Source organism: Danio rerio, chromosome 11, assembly GCF_052040795.2.
Source record: "Danio rerio strain M-AB ecotype USA chromosome 11, GRCz13ab, whole genome shotgun sequence".
Lineage (NCBI taxonomy): Eukaryota > Metazoa > Chordata > Actinopteri > Cypriniformes > Danionidae > Danio > Danio rerio.
The window spans coordinates 41,442,791-41,459,382 of record NC_141031.1 but is presented as its reverse complement, the minus strand read 5'-3'; the positions used below and the strand labels follow the sequence as shown (position 1 = coordinate 41,459,382).

The 16,592-nt window shown below is 35.9% G+C and overlaps 1 protein-coding gene across 1 annotated transcript in view; it reads left to right on the top strand.

The window, feature by feature from the left end:
- The window catches only part of slc45a3 (solute carrier family 45 member 3), a gene marked incomplete at its 3' end in the record, with an annotated part of 30,921 nt that overhangs the window by 1,620 nt on the left and 12,709 nt on the right, over window positions 1-16,592 (top strand). Inside the window, 3 exon segments of the mRNA NM_001098195.2 lie at window positions 8,590-8,790; window positions 12,014-12,814; window positions 13,336-13,601. Of these exon segments, the coding sequence (NP_001091665.2) occupies window positions 8,649-8,790; window positions 12,014-12,814; window positions 13,336-13,601 (1,209 nt within the window). The 5' untranslated portion in view covers window positions 8,590-8,648.

Sequence of the window (16,592 nt, the reverse complement as noted above, 5' to 3'; positions counted from 1 at the left end):
ATTTATAATAATTTAATAAGTTATAATAATAATATTATTATTAATAATAATAATAATAATCAAAACTAAGTAGTTTTGTCCTGTTTTTAATCCAAATATCTTAATATTTTAAATCAAGATATATACTAGACACATGAAATATTGTTCTCTCCAGACTGGACTATTGCAACTCCCTACTAGCTAGCTCTATCAAACCTCTTCAGCTGCTTCAGAACGCAGCAGCACGAGTGGTTTTTAATGAACCTAAAAGAGCACATGTCACTCCGCTACTCATCCGTTTGCACTGGCTGCCAGTTGCTACTCGCATAAAATTCAAAGCTCTGATGTTGGCTTACAAAGCGATTTCTGGCTGCACCCCTTTTTATCTGCTCTCACTTCTACAGATTTATAGGCTCTCCAGGAACTTGCGTTATGTGAATGAATGTCGCCTCATGGTTTCATCCCAAAGAGGGAAGAAATCACTTTCCCAAACTCTCGCGCTCAATCTGCCCAGTTGGTGGAATGAACTCCCTAACTGCATCAAAAAACGACTGTCTTCAAAAAACGACTTAAAACTCAACTATTTAGTCTTTACTTTCCTTACTAATCTGCAATTGCCTCTCTGACCCCTCCACTAACTACATTATATATATATATATATATATATATATATATATATATATATATATATATATATATATATATAAAAATTAATTACTAATGTTTTGCTTCTTACACTTTCTTTGCAAACCTGAAACTTGCCTACAGCACTTATTCACTTGCCTATAGCACTTTTATAGTTGTGTAAATTGCTTCCTTGTCCTCATTTGTAAGTCGCTTTGGATAAAAGCGTCTGCTAAATGACTAAATGTAAATGTAAATAAGAAATTATGTCTTGTTTTTTGAAAAAAAGGAAAACACCTTAAAATTCTGTGATTGTTTGCTTAAAACAGGTTAATATATTTGTTAATTGGGTAATAAAAAATCTTAATGAGATATAATCTCGAACAGAAGTTTTACCAGTTCACATAAACGTGTAAGTGATCCTGATCTACAGCGTGAGATGGTCGTCGCCATGTTTACTTGCGACAGCGTGTTTGTTTTATTCATAAAAGCAGAACACGCAGGATTCAGCACGTAAATTCACCAGTTACTCCCAAAATACATGCAAATAAGCGGCTGGTGAACTTAGAGAAGAGTAGATTTAACTTTAGAATCTCTTTCACTATGTGTATCTGATATAAATAAAACACATCGGCAAACTATATTTGAATGGATTGTTAGACTTTCTTGTGTGTTTTACAAACTCTAAATGTTTTGCTTTACTAGTACTTGTGTGCATTCACATGTCTCAAACAAAAATTAAGCATTAGGCGGTTAAAACGCTGCATAATTGTGATAGTATGACACGTCTTTCTCAGCGGGGTTAAGCTGGTTTTGTTTACGAAAAAAAAATGAAAAAAAGAAGCTCTTTTTCCGACGATTCCTTACTTAGAGCTCTGCTCAGCTCCAGCTTTCTCTGGCTTAGTGCCAGACAGCTAGCCAAAGCTCAGTTTGATTTTCTCAGTTGCCGATTTAAAGGTAAATGAGCTAACGCTAACTTGTCAAACTGGATAACGAGTAAAACATCAGCACCAAGGACTTTACGGTCCTTAATTCAAAACGGAACAAAAGTACGACCCTGCTGTTGAACCCCCTTCCTCCTCATTCCTGTCTATGATGTGCGAGAGAGAGCGTGTTCACTTCGCTCCGTGCTGAACTAAAGTGTTTTTTAATAATCAAACGTCCCCGTGTCATGCAACACAACATATTGATTATGAAATTCGTTGCCAACGCTTTTAGTAATCGATTTTTATCGATTTAATCGATTCATTGTTGCAGCCCTATTTAACAGCAATATGAACTGTATTTTACTTTAGGACAGTTATACAGTCTGTTACTGTATTTTAAAGTTGCATTGTGAAAATGACTATATTTTACAGTAAAGAATACTGTAAACACATGAAGCTACATAAATGGTGCTGTTAATGTAAATACAGTATTTTTGCTGTATTTGATTTACCGTAGATTCTACCAGAAATTGTTAACAGTGTGATTACATGATTTCGTAGGTCTGTTGGAGACAAACCTAATAAATGTTGGAGGCATACTTGTTACATAAACGCACTAAATCATACTTAATCAGCATTTATTTGAGAGAGCTCAAGAAAATCTGCACTTGAGCAGCGTATATTTGAGCCCAGGGGCATGCAAGAAGTTTTGTGCACGAACAGAGGAAATCGCCACGCAAACAAAGAGATTCGCATGCTCGCATTACACAAATGCAATCTTGACTTGAAATTGAAATAACGTCATAGGTATTTGGTAGATCTGTGTAAAAGGCCTGCTGCCACAGCTGGAGAAATCCTAGAGGAAACGTTGGATATTAATAATGCATTAGTAAAGGCTGTACTATGATTAATTAACGAATCAATTCAATTCAAGTTTATTTGCGTAGTGCTTTTTCCAACAATTATTGTTTCAAAGCAGCTTTACAAAAACTGCACATTATTGCATTACAATCAAATTTAAATTATTTATTTATTTACTTTAAATACAAACTTTGCGTCTAATCTGACTTTTATAGGCAATATGTAGACACAAACACCTATTTTACAAGAAAAATGTGTCTTTAGAGCACTTGCAGTGTCTATCGAATTATTTGTTGTGCGCCATCATGCATTTACAAGGGTTGAACCAATATGGGCGAGGGATAGGGGGTGTCATATTCATGTTCATTTCTTTTTGATAGTAGGAGTAGTATTTAAAACAGATCATATCAAACAATTTTCCACTCTTTAAAGGGAAAACTTCCACCCCACCAAACATACATCTTGTTTTGACATCATTTAGGGAAATCAAGTAATAATTAACCCCTCTCCCTCCCCCGCAATTTGCACCCTGATTATCAATAAATAATTTATGTTTGTGAGTAAGTCACATTAAGTACATTAACTAACAATAAATATGAAAACTTAAAGTGTGACCTTTTTTTGTTTTAACTCTATTATTCTTAAAGCCAAATTTATTGAATCCAAAAATGCAGCCGTAAAAATGTATTGTTGTGCACTTGTATCCTAGAATCTACAGTAACTTACTGTAAATCAGTAAGAATACTGTTTACATTTACAGCACAATTTATCTTGATCTGTGTATTTACATACATTTCTTTACCATAAAATATAGTCATTTTCACAATGCAACTTTATAATACAGTAACAGACTGTATAACTGTTCTACAATTCACATTACAGTTAAATACTGAGTAATTTGCTAGAACAGTGTGAAATAGTATTATGACTACTCAGTAGTATAAAATTACTCGTTAACACTTTATTTTGATAATCCATTTGAGTATTAGTAAACAGTCTGCTTAATATCTACTAATACTGCTCCTTTAACAGACATTTAACTGACTATAAGAAACTTTGCAAGTACATGTCAACTTACACTAACCCTAACCCCAACATAACAGTCTACTTATAATCTATTGTGAATTCGTTTGCTTGTAGATGCAATGTAACTTAATTCAACAAATTGACCATCCAAATAAAGTGTGACCAATTACTCTTTATATACATATAATAGCACTTTTTCTGTTTTGGTTTATAACAATGAAACAATACCCTTAGTTCAGCTATATGTAAATAGTCAAGTTATTCAAGAAAAATTTTAAGAAAGCATGTTCACTGTAAAATAATAAAACATAAATATTCAAATAACATTATTTTTTAATTGTTATTTTAATCAATACATTTTTAATAATAATAGTGAAAAAAAAAATATATATATATATATAAATATTTAAAAAAATAAGCATAAATTAAAAGCAGTGGAACAAATTGTGTTAAAGAGTATTAATACTTAATTAATAATTATTTTCTTGTCTTTGACCTTAGTAATAATAAGATTTCTACACTCCAAAAATGACATTTGCAGTTAGTTTAAACTACTTATTTAAAATGAATTGAAACAACACAATTCCTGTCTGTTTTGGGGGAGGGGGCAACTTAATTCTTTTAAGTTCAATCCACTTAAATTTGTAAAAAAAAAAAAAAAAAAACAATAATCGATTTGTTTTGGGACAACATGAAGGAGTTGTGTGGAAGCCTGCATGTTTTTAAAGTGCACACTGTACAATGCTTCCTTCATGTCGTCCCAACCCAAATCGATAAAGTTAACTTAACACAATTCCTGTCTGTTTTGGGGGAGGGGGCAACCTAATTCTTTTAAGTTCAATCCACTTAAATTTGTAAAAAAAAAAAAAAAAAAAAACAATAATCGATTTGTTTTGGGACAACATGAAGGAGTTGTGTGGAAGCCTGCATGTTTTTAAAGTGCACACTGTACAATGCTTCCTTCATGTCGTCCCAACCCAAATCGATAAAGTTAACTTAACTGATTAAGAAATTAAACTGAATTGAACATAAAACAATTAAGTTTTCCCAAAAACCCCTCAAGAAATGTGTTTATTCAGCTCATTTTAACGAGCAGTTTTTTGAGTGTAGGGAAATGCACTTAAATATGATTAAAGTAGCGCCACAATTCTAAAACCCTCAATAAACACGCTTTATTTCCTTGTTTTTAACTTTCATGAGATTAAACGAAACATGAGATTTGCAGTTTGCTTAATTGGCTAAATATAAATGTGTCAGTGGATCTTTTTTGTCATTTACGTCAGTATGTGCTAAACAGGCAACTCACATTTCTACAAACCATAGAAAGCTAGTTAATGAGTCTATTAACTGGAAAAAACCCACAATCACTCTAAAAGTGTTGCAAGTAATCTGAAACTGGCAAAGAAATTGCCGACACTGTGGAAATTATTCCTGCATATGCATTTCTTTTTTTGTTTATTCCCACCGTTTAAAGTTTCCAAAACAATCAAGACTGTGCTAAGTCCGCTATCAATGAATCTGGTCTGGTAGATACACTGTGATTAGTACATATTGTTCCTCGCAACACACTTCAAGGTCAAAGATCAGCGGTTGTGTGCTAAGTAAGTCACCATATTTTATAGTGCTGGACAAACATGCTGTGTTGACCAAAGGGGTGTTATATTCCGTCACACATCCTGGTGTCAACGCTCATAAACACATGACGTTATTTCTGATCTGTCAGCCTAAATGGAAAACTCAGCCTTGCATAATACCTGAGTAATTGTGAAAGAAGTTGTTGTGAAAATTGGGAAATACAGTCGATGTATGATTCATAACATATTGACAGCCTTCTTACTCAATTTAGCAGATTTGTGTAAGAAATATAATCAGATTTAAATAATGTGTATTATTTATGCGAGGTGTTTAAAAGCTTTAAAGTCCCAGTGCAATCAGAATTAAGTTTTTTTAAGATGCTAGTATTAGTATGTTACAATTAGAGATATTTATAAGCTAGTGTGCTCCAAAACAGAGACTAAAAATCCAAATTTAGGTGATATGTACATTAAAAATAATCCACCCTAAATGGATCAACGATATTTATGACATCACATTATACTTCGTTTTTTCGTCAAATATTCTGACCAATTAAATGCTCTCTAGTATCTGACATGCCGTTCCCCTTTCAAGATGCTTCTCATTTGCTGATGCGCTTGAGCTCGACAACTCTCATTGGCAGAGCTGTGATAAGAACAAAACGCTATTGGATGTTTTTTAAAAGTGGAGCCCTATTTCCCGCCCTGTCTTGATGTTTCAATTAAAATAGTGTCACATATCAAACAAAACTGCACATTTTAAAGCTCTTCATGTGACCATTTAATGGATAGTTCACTCCAAGATTAAGCAATATTTTTTTTCACAATTAAACACAAAAGAAGATATTATGAAGAATGTTGGAAACCGGTAGCCATTTTTACCTCCACAGTAGGAAAATAAAATACTATGTCAATAGCTGAATCCCAATTCGTATACTATCTGTACTAAACAGTGATGGGAATAATGGCGCAATGAATAAAAAGCGTTACAAATAACAGTTCTGTTTAAAATAACAATTAATCAATTGAACCGTTGATTATCATTACTGACAATAAAATGATCGTTACTTTAATTGAGAACACTGAAGTAATTTTCATCTAATGAAGTACCTCACGTTGTTACTTGCCGCTACTAAATTAGTAGCTTTGCAGGTGATCTCTGCGACTAACAGAGGAGACCAAGCCAAGAAATCAAAACAAATAAAACTTGATTTTTCTCAACCACCAACACCTATTACTTACACAGAATTAAACAAAATACTATCTAGATATATAGTTGAGGTCATGCTGCCGTTATCTCCCACAGCAACATTAAAATAGTGTAGACTAGTGTACAATGTTTTCTATTTATTTTAAAGTCATTTGACAAAATAAATTAGTTTTAAATTAACACATCAGTTACTTTCCCTGGTAATTAGTTACTTTTATAATTATGTAACTCAGTTACTAACTCAGTTACTATTTGTGAGAAGTAACTACTAACTATAACTAATTACTCTTTTAAAGGAACATGCCCAACACTTGTACTAAATAGTAGAAAGAAAGAATTAGTGTGTCCCAAATCATAGTACGTTGAAATGAGTATTCCAATGTTTACCTGGATGGTTTTCTTGGTAGTGCTTACTCTACCCTGCTGAAAAATCCAGCTTAAACCAGCCTAGGCTGGTTGGCTGGTTTTAGCTGGTTGACCAGCCTGGTTTTAGAGGGGTTTTGGCCATTTCCAGGCTGGTTTCCAGCCATTTCCAGCCTGGTCTTAGCTGGTCAGGCTGGAAAATGACCAGCCAAATCCAGCTAAAACCAGCTTGACCAGCCTGGTTTAAGCTGGATATAGCTAGTTTTGGCTGGACTCCCAGCTTGGCTAGGCTGGTCAAGCAGGTTTTAGCTGGTCATGTCCCAGCCTTACCAGCTAAGACCAGGCTGGAAATGGCTGGAAACCAGCCTGGAAGTGGCCAAAACCCCTCTAAAACCAGGCTGGTTGACCAGCTAAAACCAGCCAACCAGCCTAGGCTGGTTTAAGCTGGATTTTTCAGCAGAGTAACTGCTAATATGATAATAATACATTGCTTTCCCAGAGATGGGTTCCGGCTAGAAGGGCATCCGCTGCATAAAAACTTGCTGGATAACTTGGCGGTTCATTCTGCTGTGGCGACCTGAGATTAATAAAGGGACTAACTCGACAAGAAAATGAATGAATGAATAATACATTGCATGTATGTGAATCTGATTCAACAAACACATGTAAAAAGTGTTAACAAACTACAAACATGGCAGATGCACAAGACTGAAAGTTTTGATGAAGATGTTTGAATGACTGTAAATTAATGTCCAACCTTCTTGGAAAATAATATTTAATCTGCAACAACAATTTTCAATAAAGACGTGTTTAGCCATTAAATTCAGCAGTGTTGGGCAGTAGTGTCGCTACAAGTAGTGACGCTACTAGCTTAACTACATTTCTCAGTAGTGTGGTGGTAGCGTTGCTACTTTCTAAATCAAATAGCTTTTCAGTAGCTAAGCTATTTTATTAGTCAAGTAGCGCAGTAGCGCCCACACAAGCTACATTTACTGATCGCGGATCGAAAAGTGAAGGCACCAACATCGTGTCTAGCCGATGAAAGTAAATCAATATGATGGCAAGAATGAGGAATTCTTCATCTTTCGGTTTTACGGTGTTCAACAACAGTTTTTGGTGCGTTACTGCCACCTCTGGTTGACGATGACTGAGGGAGAGGAGTTATTAACTTCTCGTGACCATAACTTGAGAAGTACGTTAAGATGCAATAACTTAAATTAAAATTAAATTAAATTTCTGATGCTGTCCTCAAAAAATACTTTAGTATGTATACATATATATATATATATATATATATTTATATTGTGTTCAACAGGTTTGGAACTACGTCAGTGTGCAAATGATAAATAAATATACATTTTTGGGTGAACTGTATCTTTAATCATACACTGTAAAAAAAAAATCTGTAAATTACCAATTTTCCATATGTTGAAATTCATGTTTGTATTTTTCGCTCTTTATTTATGCATTTGAATTGCATTATGGGCCCTAAATCCTTCAACTACTTTTACCCTTGAAAAGTTAATAAAGTGACATTTTTTACAATTTATAATAGTTTAAAGTGCTATATTGTCTGAGTTGCTGTTGAATATTACGCTACAAAAATCTTGTTATAAACTGCCAGTACATTTTCTGGGTTTTTTTTTTGCAGACTTATTTTTATATTATTTCTTATACATTACATTGTTTCACACTACAAAAATGTCACTAAAAGTCACTTTGTTAAACTGTAGAGTTGAATTTTTAACATCAAAAGTCAACAGAGCAGAGATCAACATCCCATAATGAAATTCATAACTGTAAATAAACAGAAAAATAAAATTATATATATATATATATATATATATATATATATATATATATATATATATATATATATATATATATATATGTATATATATATATATATAAATATATATATATATATATGGAAAATGTTAATAATCAATATTTTTTGACCATCTAGGTCAAATGGATCAATATAAAATATTACAAAATGGTTTAACGATTTCTTTAACTACCACAGAGATTAAAGCAAGGAAGGAAAAGAGAGAGGGAAGAGGTGGACGAGTGGAGAATTTGGACATGCATGGCAGGACCTCACAGCTGTTCTTGATTAATGCATTAACATGTGGCTTGGAGGTTTGTTTGGCTGCTGGGACCATCTACATCCCACCTCTGCTGCTGGAAGCTGGGGTGGAGGAACGCTTCATGACCATGGTACTTGGTAAGTAACTCAAAAAGAGCTCATGGGTAAAGCTGTTTTTGGAGGACATTTTAAAAGACTAAATGTAAAAACCCAATGTCATTTTATGCTGCTTATCTGCCTCATAATAACGCTGCTTTGTGGAGTCTAATAAAACGCACAACATAATAAAGCATTTTTGTTGTTTCTATATATTCTATAAAACAAAGATGAAAATCGAAGACTATGCCATTAGTTAAAAATTTAAATATATATTCTCTATCTTGGCTACGCATGTGTACATCGTGTCTTTTGCGTGAATTACTTTAGAGTCTTATATGACTCCATAATAATAACTTTCTCTGGATTTTAACATTCTTCTAAATTTTTTTGAGAATGTAAATCTCCTACACAATCCAGCAAATCATGTACTGTTCTAGTGTTTTGTTTTTATATTATAATTTTAAAAATATTACATAGCATATTGTGCCTTTAATACATACACACACACACACACACATATATATATATATATATATATATATATATATATATATATATATATATATATATATATATATATATATATATTAAAGCCACAATATGTATACGGTATAGCCTACATTGTTTCTGAGTGTTAAAAAAAGTACAATAAACAAAATTAAAATCAAATGACTTAAATTTTAGATGTTTCTAAACTGTCATGCAAAATAATTTCCACGATATGATGAATTAATCGTCCTAAAAATGACTGTACAACTCACTCACAAAATACAGTCCTTATGTAAACTTAGCCAAGAGTGAAAAGCTAGTCATAAAGTAAAACATATGCTTTAAGTTTTCATATAGAAATTTTCTTGAAAGTTATAAATCGTAGGGTACTTACCTATTTGTGATATGACGAGACATGTTTCCTCTAGAAAAATATTTTGGCGCGAGACCATACAGCCGATACCGAGCGTATTCGACTCACAAACAAATGACTCTATTGAACTGGTTCTTCTATTCAGATACACAAATCGTTTGCTGATTGAGCAGAGTGAATCCGTCAGACCAGTTACTGAACGACTCACTTTCTAATTTGCGTTTTCACGAGAAAACTTTGCATTAAGTTAAAATTGCTTAGTTTTCTTCGTAAATTATTACATTTGACTCACTTAATCAAACAACGTTATTCAAAAGAGTTTTGTTTTGTTGGACACCTTAATACTGTATGTTAATACCTTGATAAAATGTAACCAGCTATTTATTTTAAACAAAAACATGTTCTTTGCTCTTTAAGGTTTGGGCTTTAAGCAGTGAAATTTAAATTACGCTTACTGAACTAAACTAAACTGAATTTCAAATCTGATAACTGGAATAAAACCGATTCAATTTACACAAACTTCTAAAGCTGCTTTGTTACAATTTACATTGTAAAAGTGCTATAGAAATAAAGATGAATTGAATGAGTTTGTTTGTTTGTTTGTTTGTTGAATTAAAGTTACATTGCATCTCCATGCCAACTAATTCTCAATAGATTATAAGTAGACTGTTAGGTTGGGGTTAAGAATGGGGTTGGGGGGTTAGTGTAAGTTGACACGTACTTGCAAACTTTCTTATATTCAGTTAAATGTCTGTTGAAACTAAGAACGGTATCAATAGATATTAAGCAGACAGTCTACTAATACTCAAATGGACCATCAAAATAAACTATTACCGAATGAGCATGCACATTTTTAAATGAGAAATATGGAAGATTTAACCATACAAATCATTAATAGATTACTATCTGTTTATTTTCAACAAAGAAAAGGGTGTTGATTGTAAGCTGAAGGTGACATTGGTGATTCAAAAAAAGCTTACTGAATCAATAATGAAAATGTCATTGGTTCCAAACCTGTTAAGAATTGACTTCCAGTATGTTTCCTTTTTTACTATGGACTATCAATTTAATGCATTTACAAACACAAATATACACATGAGGATAGTGTTCTCAACACTGACTACGTTTACATGGACATCAGTAATCAAATTAATTGGCTTAATCTGAGTAAGAAAATAATATGATGAAGGTGTTTACATAAGTTGCCTTCCCAGGTAGCAAAAAATTCTGGCCCTGATTTGGCATAAATCTGGCACAGCAGGCATTCATTCGGCACTCGCATACAGCATATGGGCCAAACATGGCCCTGGTTTGACAGAGGTGAGAGGTCTTTAAAGCAGCACACAAAACTTGGGCCAGATGTAAAATGTAGTATTTGGCCCAGATGGTAATAATTGATATGTGGGCCATGTAAGTTTGGCCTATCTTGACCCCCATTTAAAATAAATTTTTATTATTTTATTATTATTAATTTAGAAATCAAATTCTACCAGTCAGAAAAAGCATCCCTATAGCCCGCCTAAAGCGCAATGATTCATAGGTTTGTCAATTTCAGCTGTGACACACTAACATATCTGGCCCAGTTCAGGCTCAGTTATGGGTTATTAACTTGGCTGAGACTTGGCCTGGATATGGTCTACGTTTGGCTCTTGTCTGGAAGCCAGACTTGGTCCAGTCATGTAAAGTAATTCACTGCGGCATATGGGCCAAGCAAAAGCTGATTAAGTGGGGCCAGAAATATTTTGCTATATGGGTTTCGAATGCTCCTTTCATGATTCTGTTTTACATGTATAATTTGATTGATGTCATCAAGTAACCTCGTCATCTACATTACCTCTGGAGTTTCACGTAATTTCAGGTGTTTCACTTTTAATTTGTCGACTTTAACTACAGTTTGGCACTTTCACTTTCATTCAGTAACATTTCAAGCATGCCCCTGTGACAAACAAGATATTGGATGCGATTATGAACTGTGTTGTTTTAATGGAATTGAATACCACACGCCATATGGTGTAAAAAATTCAGCATTTCACCATGCAAGTGTCTATGGTCCTTTAATGACTCGGTAGGTGCAGAGAATAGTGTTAAACAGCCTTGTGTGTGGAATTTCCTGACGCAAAATACGCAAAAATCCTACACAGTAATAACTGTTTGATTGCGGTGTTTACATGTCTGCACTGCACTTCAATAATACCAATAAAATCACATCCTCCACATGTCTTAATTCCATTTCTGTTTAGTTCCATTATGAACTTTACTTTAGTCGAATTAAGGTAATCAAAAATCGCTGTTTACATGGTAGACTCTTAATCACAGTGTTGTCTTTGTCGTATTAAAATTGGATTATTGGTGTCCATGTAAAAGTACTCAATGTTCTTTCCTAAATTATGTTTATTTCAGCTGTAGGACCAGTGTTGGGGCTGATCATCGTCCCTCTCATTGGTTCAGCGAGTGACAGCTTGAAAAGTAAATATGGTCGCCGGCGACCCTTCATATGGGTGTTATCCATGGGCGTCCTCCTCGGGCTGTTGATCATCCCTCAGACGTCCACCATCCTCACAATCCTCACACAAAGACAGGGCCATTGGCTGGAGGTCCCACTGCTGGTGCTTGCCATCTGTTTAGTGGAGTTCTGTGGTCAGGCCTGCTTCACCCTTTTGGAGGCATTGGTTTCAGATCTTTTTCCTGGAGAAGAAGATAGCCGCAAGGCTTTTTCCATCTACTCTCTAATGCTCAGTTTGGGAGGATGCATTGGATACCTGCTTCCCGCTGTCGACTGGACCACTTCAGACACTGCTGTCTACCTGGGTGGACAGGAGGCTTTCATCTACACTGTTCTGACATTCATTTTTTTGGCCTGTTTGATAGGTACGAGGTTCATCTCTGAGGAGCAGACGGGTAGAGAAAGATTTGGAGAGATTGATATGTTCAGAAAACCAACGTTCTGCTGCCCCTGTTTGGCATTTGGATTTTTGCCTCTACGAAGGACGTTGTCTGGTCTCCTTTCTGTACTTCCCAGACTGTATAGGCTGTGTAGTCGGATGCCAAAAGTCATGGCAAGGTTGTTTGTGGCGGAGTTGTGCAGCTGGATGGCTCTCATGTCTTTTCTCCTCTTCTACACTGACTTTGTTGGCGAGGGATTGTATAACGGTGTGCCCAGTGAAGAGCCAGGCTCCTTGGGAAGGATACGTTATGATGAAGGTGCAGTTTTATCCATTTTAAAAAATCTAAATTTACAATGTTTGTACAATTTATTTATTTATTTTATTTATTTACTTTTAAAATGTGTTTTTTTTTTTTTACTTTATTAATTCAATGCTGGGGCGCAGTGCTTAGCACCTGTGCCTCACAGCAAGAAGGCTGCTGGTTCTAGTCCCAGCTGGGCCAGTGGGCATTTCTGTGTCGAGTTTGCATGTTCTCCCTGTGTTGGAGTGGGTTTCCCAGTACTGAGTTGTATGGATGTTTCCCAGCCCTGGGTTGCAGGTGAAAGGGCATCCGCTGTGTAAAACATATGCTGTATAAGTTGGCGGTTCATTCCCCTGTGGCGACCCCTGATGAATAAAGGGACTAAGTCGAAGGAAAATTAATTAATTAATTAATAACTACGTACACTCTTACATTTTTTTAAAAAAGACTTTACATAAGTATGTTTTATAAGTATAAGTATGCATAAATATCAGCTTTTTACAAGTAAGTATAAATATAAGTATGTTTCCTTCCAGGTGTGCGAATGGCCAGTCTGGGTCTTTTCCTGCAGTGTGTGACGTCTGTGATCTTCTCTTTGCTTATGGAGCGGATGGTGATGTGTGTGGGTGTTAGGAAGCTGTATTTGAGCAGTGTGGTGGTGCTGGCTGTGAGTACAGCAGTAATGACTGTATCCAACAACATTACACTGGTCACCATCATGGCCGCAGCTACGGGATACACCTTCTGCACCCTGCAGATTCTGCCATACACACTCACATGCCTCTACCACTCCAATTCACAGGTAAGAACTCCATAACAATGCATCAAACTATTATATATAAGGCTGGACAGTGTAATGATATGTTTTGTTGTGACATTAGACACATATTACATCATTATGGAAGGCAATCGGGGCCAAAAACTTTAAAGGGGACCTATTATGCAAAAACTACTTTCAGGAGGGGTTTAAGCACAGCTGTGTGGCAACAGTGTGTGAATATAAGCAGCCTCTAATGGTAAAACCCTAAATATTTATATTTATTAAAGAATTCACACTTAGCTCATGATTTAAACATAGCTTGTTTGGCATGCTGTCCCGGGAGAGAGCCCTGAGCTCCAGGGATCCTTGGGCCCAGGGCGAGGGAAGATTGAGCTCAGGTCGATCTCAAAACCAACTCGCTGCTGAGGGTAAGACATTTAGAAAAAAGATTTAGGCATATTTTAGGCATGAAATAGAGCATATTTGGACATTGGGTGGAAACCAGGGAACCCGGAGGAAACCCACGCGGACACAGGGAGAACATTCAAACTCTGTACAGAAAAGATAGATGGCCCAGCGAAGACCTGGCGCCATTGGTATTCTTGCTGTGAGGCAACAGTGTCACTGGGCCACTGTGCCGCCCAATCTGGATAAAGGTGGAAGAAGGGAAGAAGGGGTTTCTTCCAGATGAAGATAGTGGTAGAAAGGAAATGAGGATACATATAGTGACTTGCGACCCTTTGATTGGAAGATCGTGATTAGCTAATGTGGGCCAGCTGGGTCAATCATGTGCATGTGCTCCTCTCGAAATTAGTTTCAAGAGTTCACACTTAGCTGATGATTGATTATAAAGCTTGTTTGGCATGCTGTCTCGGGAGAGAGCCTTGAGCTTATAAGATCCTCGAGCCTGGGGCTCACACCCATTTGCAAGGCAAAGGGGAGTCAAAGCTCAAGTAGATCTCAAGAACTCCCCTGCTGTAGTAACTAATGAACAGATAGAGATTGCTCTCAAGATATAACTATTTACTTGGAGCATGTCTATGGTGCCGATTTGGATTAGTCGAATAACTTAAGTTGCATGTTTTTGGACAGCGGGAGGAAACCAGGGAACCAGGGATCGCACGTGAGCACGGGGAGAATAGGCTTTGTAAGAACTAGAACCAGTGACGTTCCTGCTGTGAGGCAACAGTGCTAACCACTTTGCCATCATGCCACCCATCTAAAGGAGGAGGAGTAGGGGTGGATGAGGGGATTCTTCAAAACGAAGATGGCTGCTATATGGAACTTGCAGTGTTTATAGTGGCTTAGGAATCGTCTGATTGGTGAATCATAAATTGAATAATGCAGGGCCAGCTGCAAGCAATCATAAGCACGTGATCCTCTCGAAATTAATTTATAAATAAAATTTAACTTAATATTAAATTTCACTTATAATCACACTTCATTAAAACAGTCTGCAGAAACATTTTGAGTGACATTCTCCCTTTGCACATGTCATCAAAGGAAGAAAGCCCCGCCAATTAGAGACGATCATTCTCTTATTAGCATAAACAGCCCTGAGTGAGAAGCAGCCATCCGCCATTAGAGTTTTCACCTGCTGAAGATAATGTCAGAGACTATAAGAGGTATTAGCCACTTTTTCTATTTTAACCTATTGTAAGTGCAAATATAGTCTTAAATATAACAAATCAAATGTCTCTTATGCTTTTTGATGCATTGGCACAGTCAAGTGTGTGTTGAGACTAGGCATGGGCCGTTATAAGATTCTAATGATATGACAACCTTGGATATCACTGTAACGCCGGGGAGTGACAAAGACAACTGGAGGTAAGATCCAATATGCAGGTTTATTCAGCGTCAGGCAAGCAGTGGTCAAATCAGGTGTTAACAGGTATATGTAGTGATGGCTGACGTGAAACTGACGTTTCGACACAGTGTCGAGATCCCAAAGCGCAAGTGTTTCGAAACACTGCACCGAAGCATGATCCGAAACACCCAGGTCACGTGACTAAAGTGTTTCGAAACACTTGGTCACGTGACAAAAGCAATTCAAAGCATCGATCATTTCAGAGGCGTTTCAAGACCCGGAGAATTTGCATTTGACTGGCATGATCTTTAATATGACTCTGTATTGTATGGCCTAGTGGACTGTGCGTGTGTACTATGGTACTGTAATTCATTTATTTTGGGTTCGAATCTCGACTAGTACAAATACTCCAAAATCATGATTTTATGTATTTTAATCATGTTACTGTTTTATGGTAGTAGTCTAGATAGGATACAGCTGCGGATATACCATCAATTTAGCATCATTTTTGTAACACTGTAAAACAATAATTCATATTTTTACAGTACAGTGATGGGTTTAGGTTTTGGATAGACGTTAATAAAATACAATGGGAAATTTAATTAATGATATAAATAATTATTGTTAACTTCTGGCCACAACTGTATCTGATCTAGTAACAACCCTGTTTTATGAACAAAACAATACAAATTTATTTACACGGGTGTTCATTCGTATGTCAGAGCAATGTTGAAACAAAACGATACAATAACAAAGCATTACCAACTGCTATTAAAGCATTTCAAAACAATTGTGTTAGTCTGGATTCGAACCCATTATTCCCACATGGTAGTCACAAACTCTAACCGCTCGACTAAACCATCTGATGATTCAAGGCTACAAAGTGGGGTTTGATACATCAATTTGCTCAACTGTTCTTTGCTGAAGCTGTTTCAGTGAAATACAAATAAAATGACCACTAGGTGTCACCGTAGAGTGGTGTTTCGAAACGTTTCGAAGCTTCGACACATTTGCTTCGATAGTTTCAGTGTTTCACGAAGCCTCGCTTTGCCCACCACTAGGTATATGCAGGCAAATCCAAAATTGTAATCAATATTCAGGCAATAGGTCATAAGGCAGGCGGCTAAACTAGAGAACAAGACAAGGAGAAACGCGTTGTAATGTCACTTAGTAGTAAACAAGACTCAGCAAACTGGATGGGTTCATGAATGGCTTAAGTATGGTAT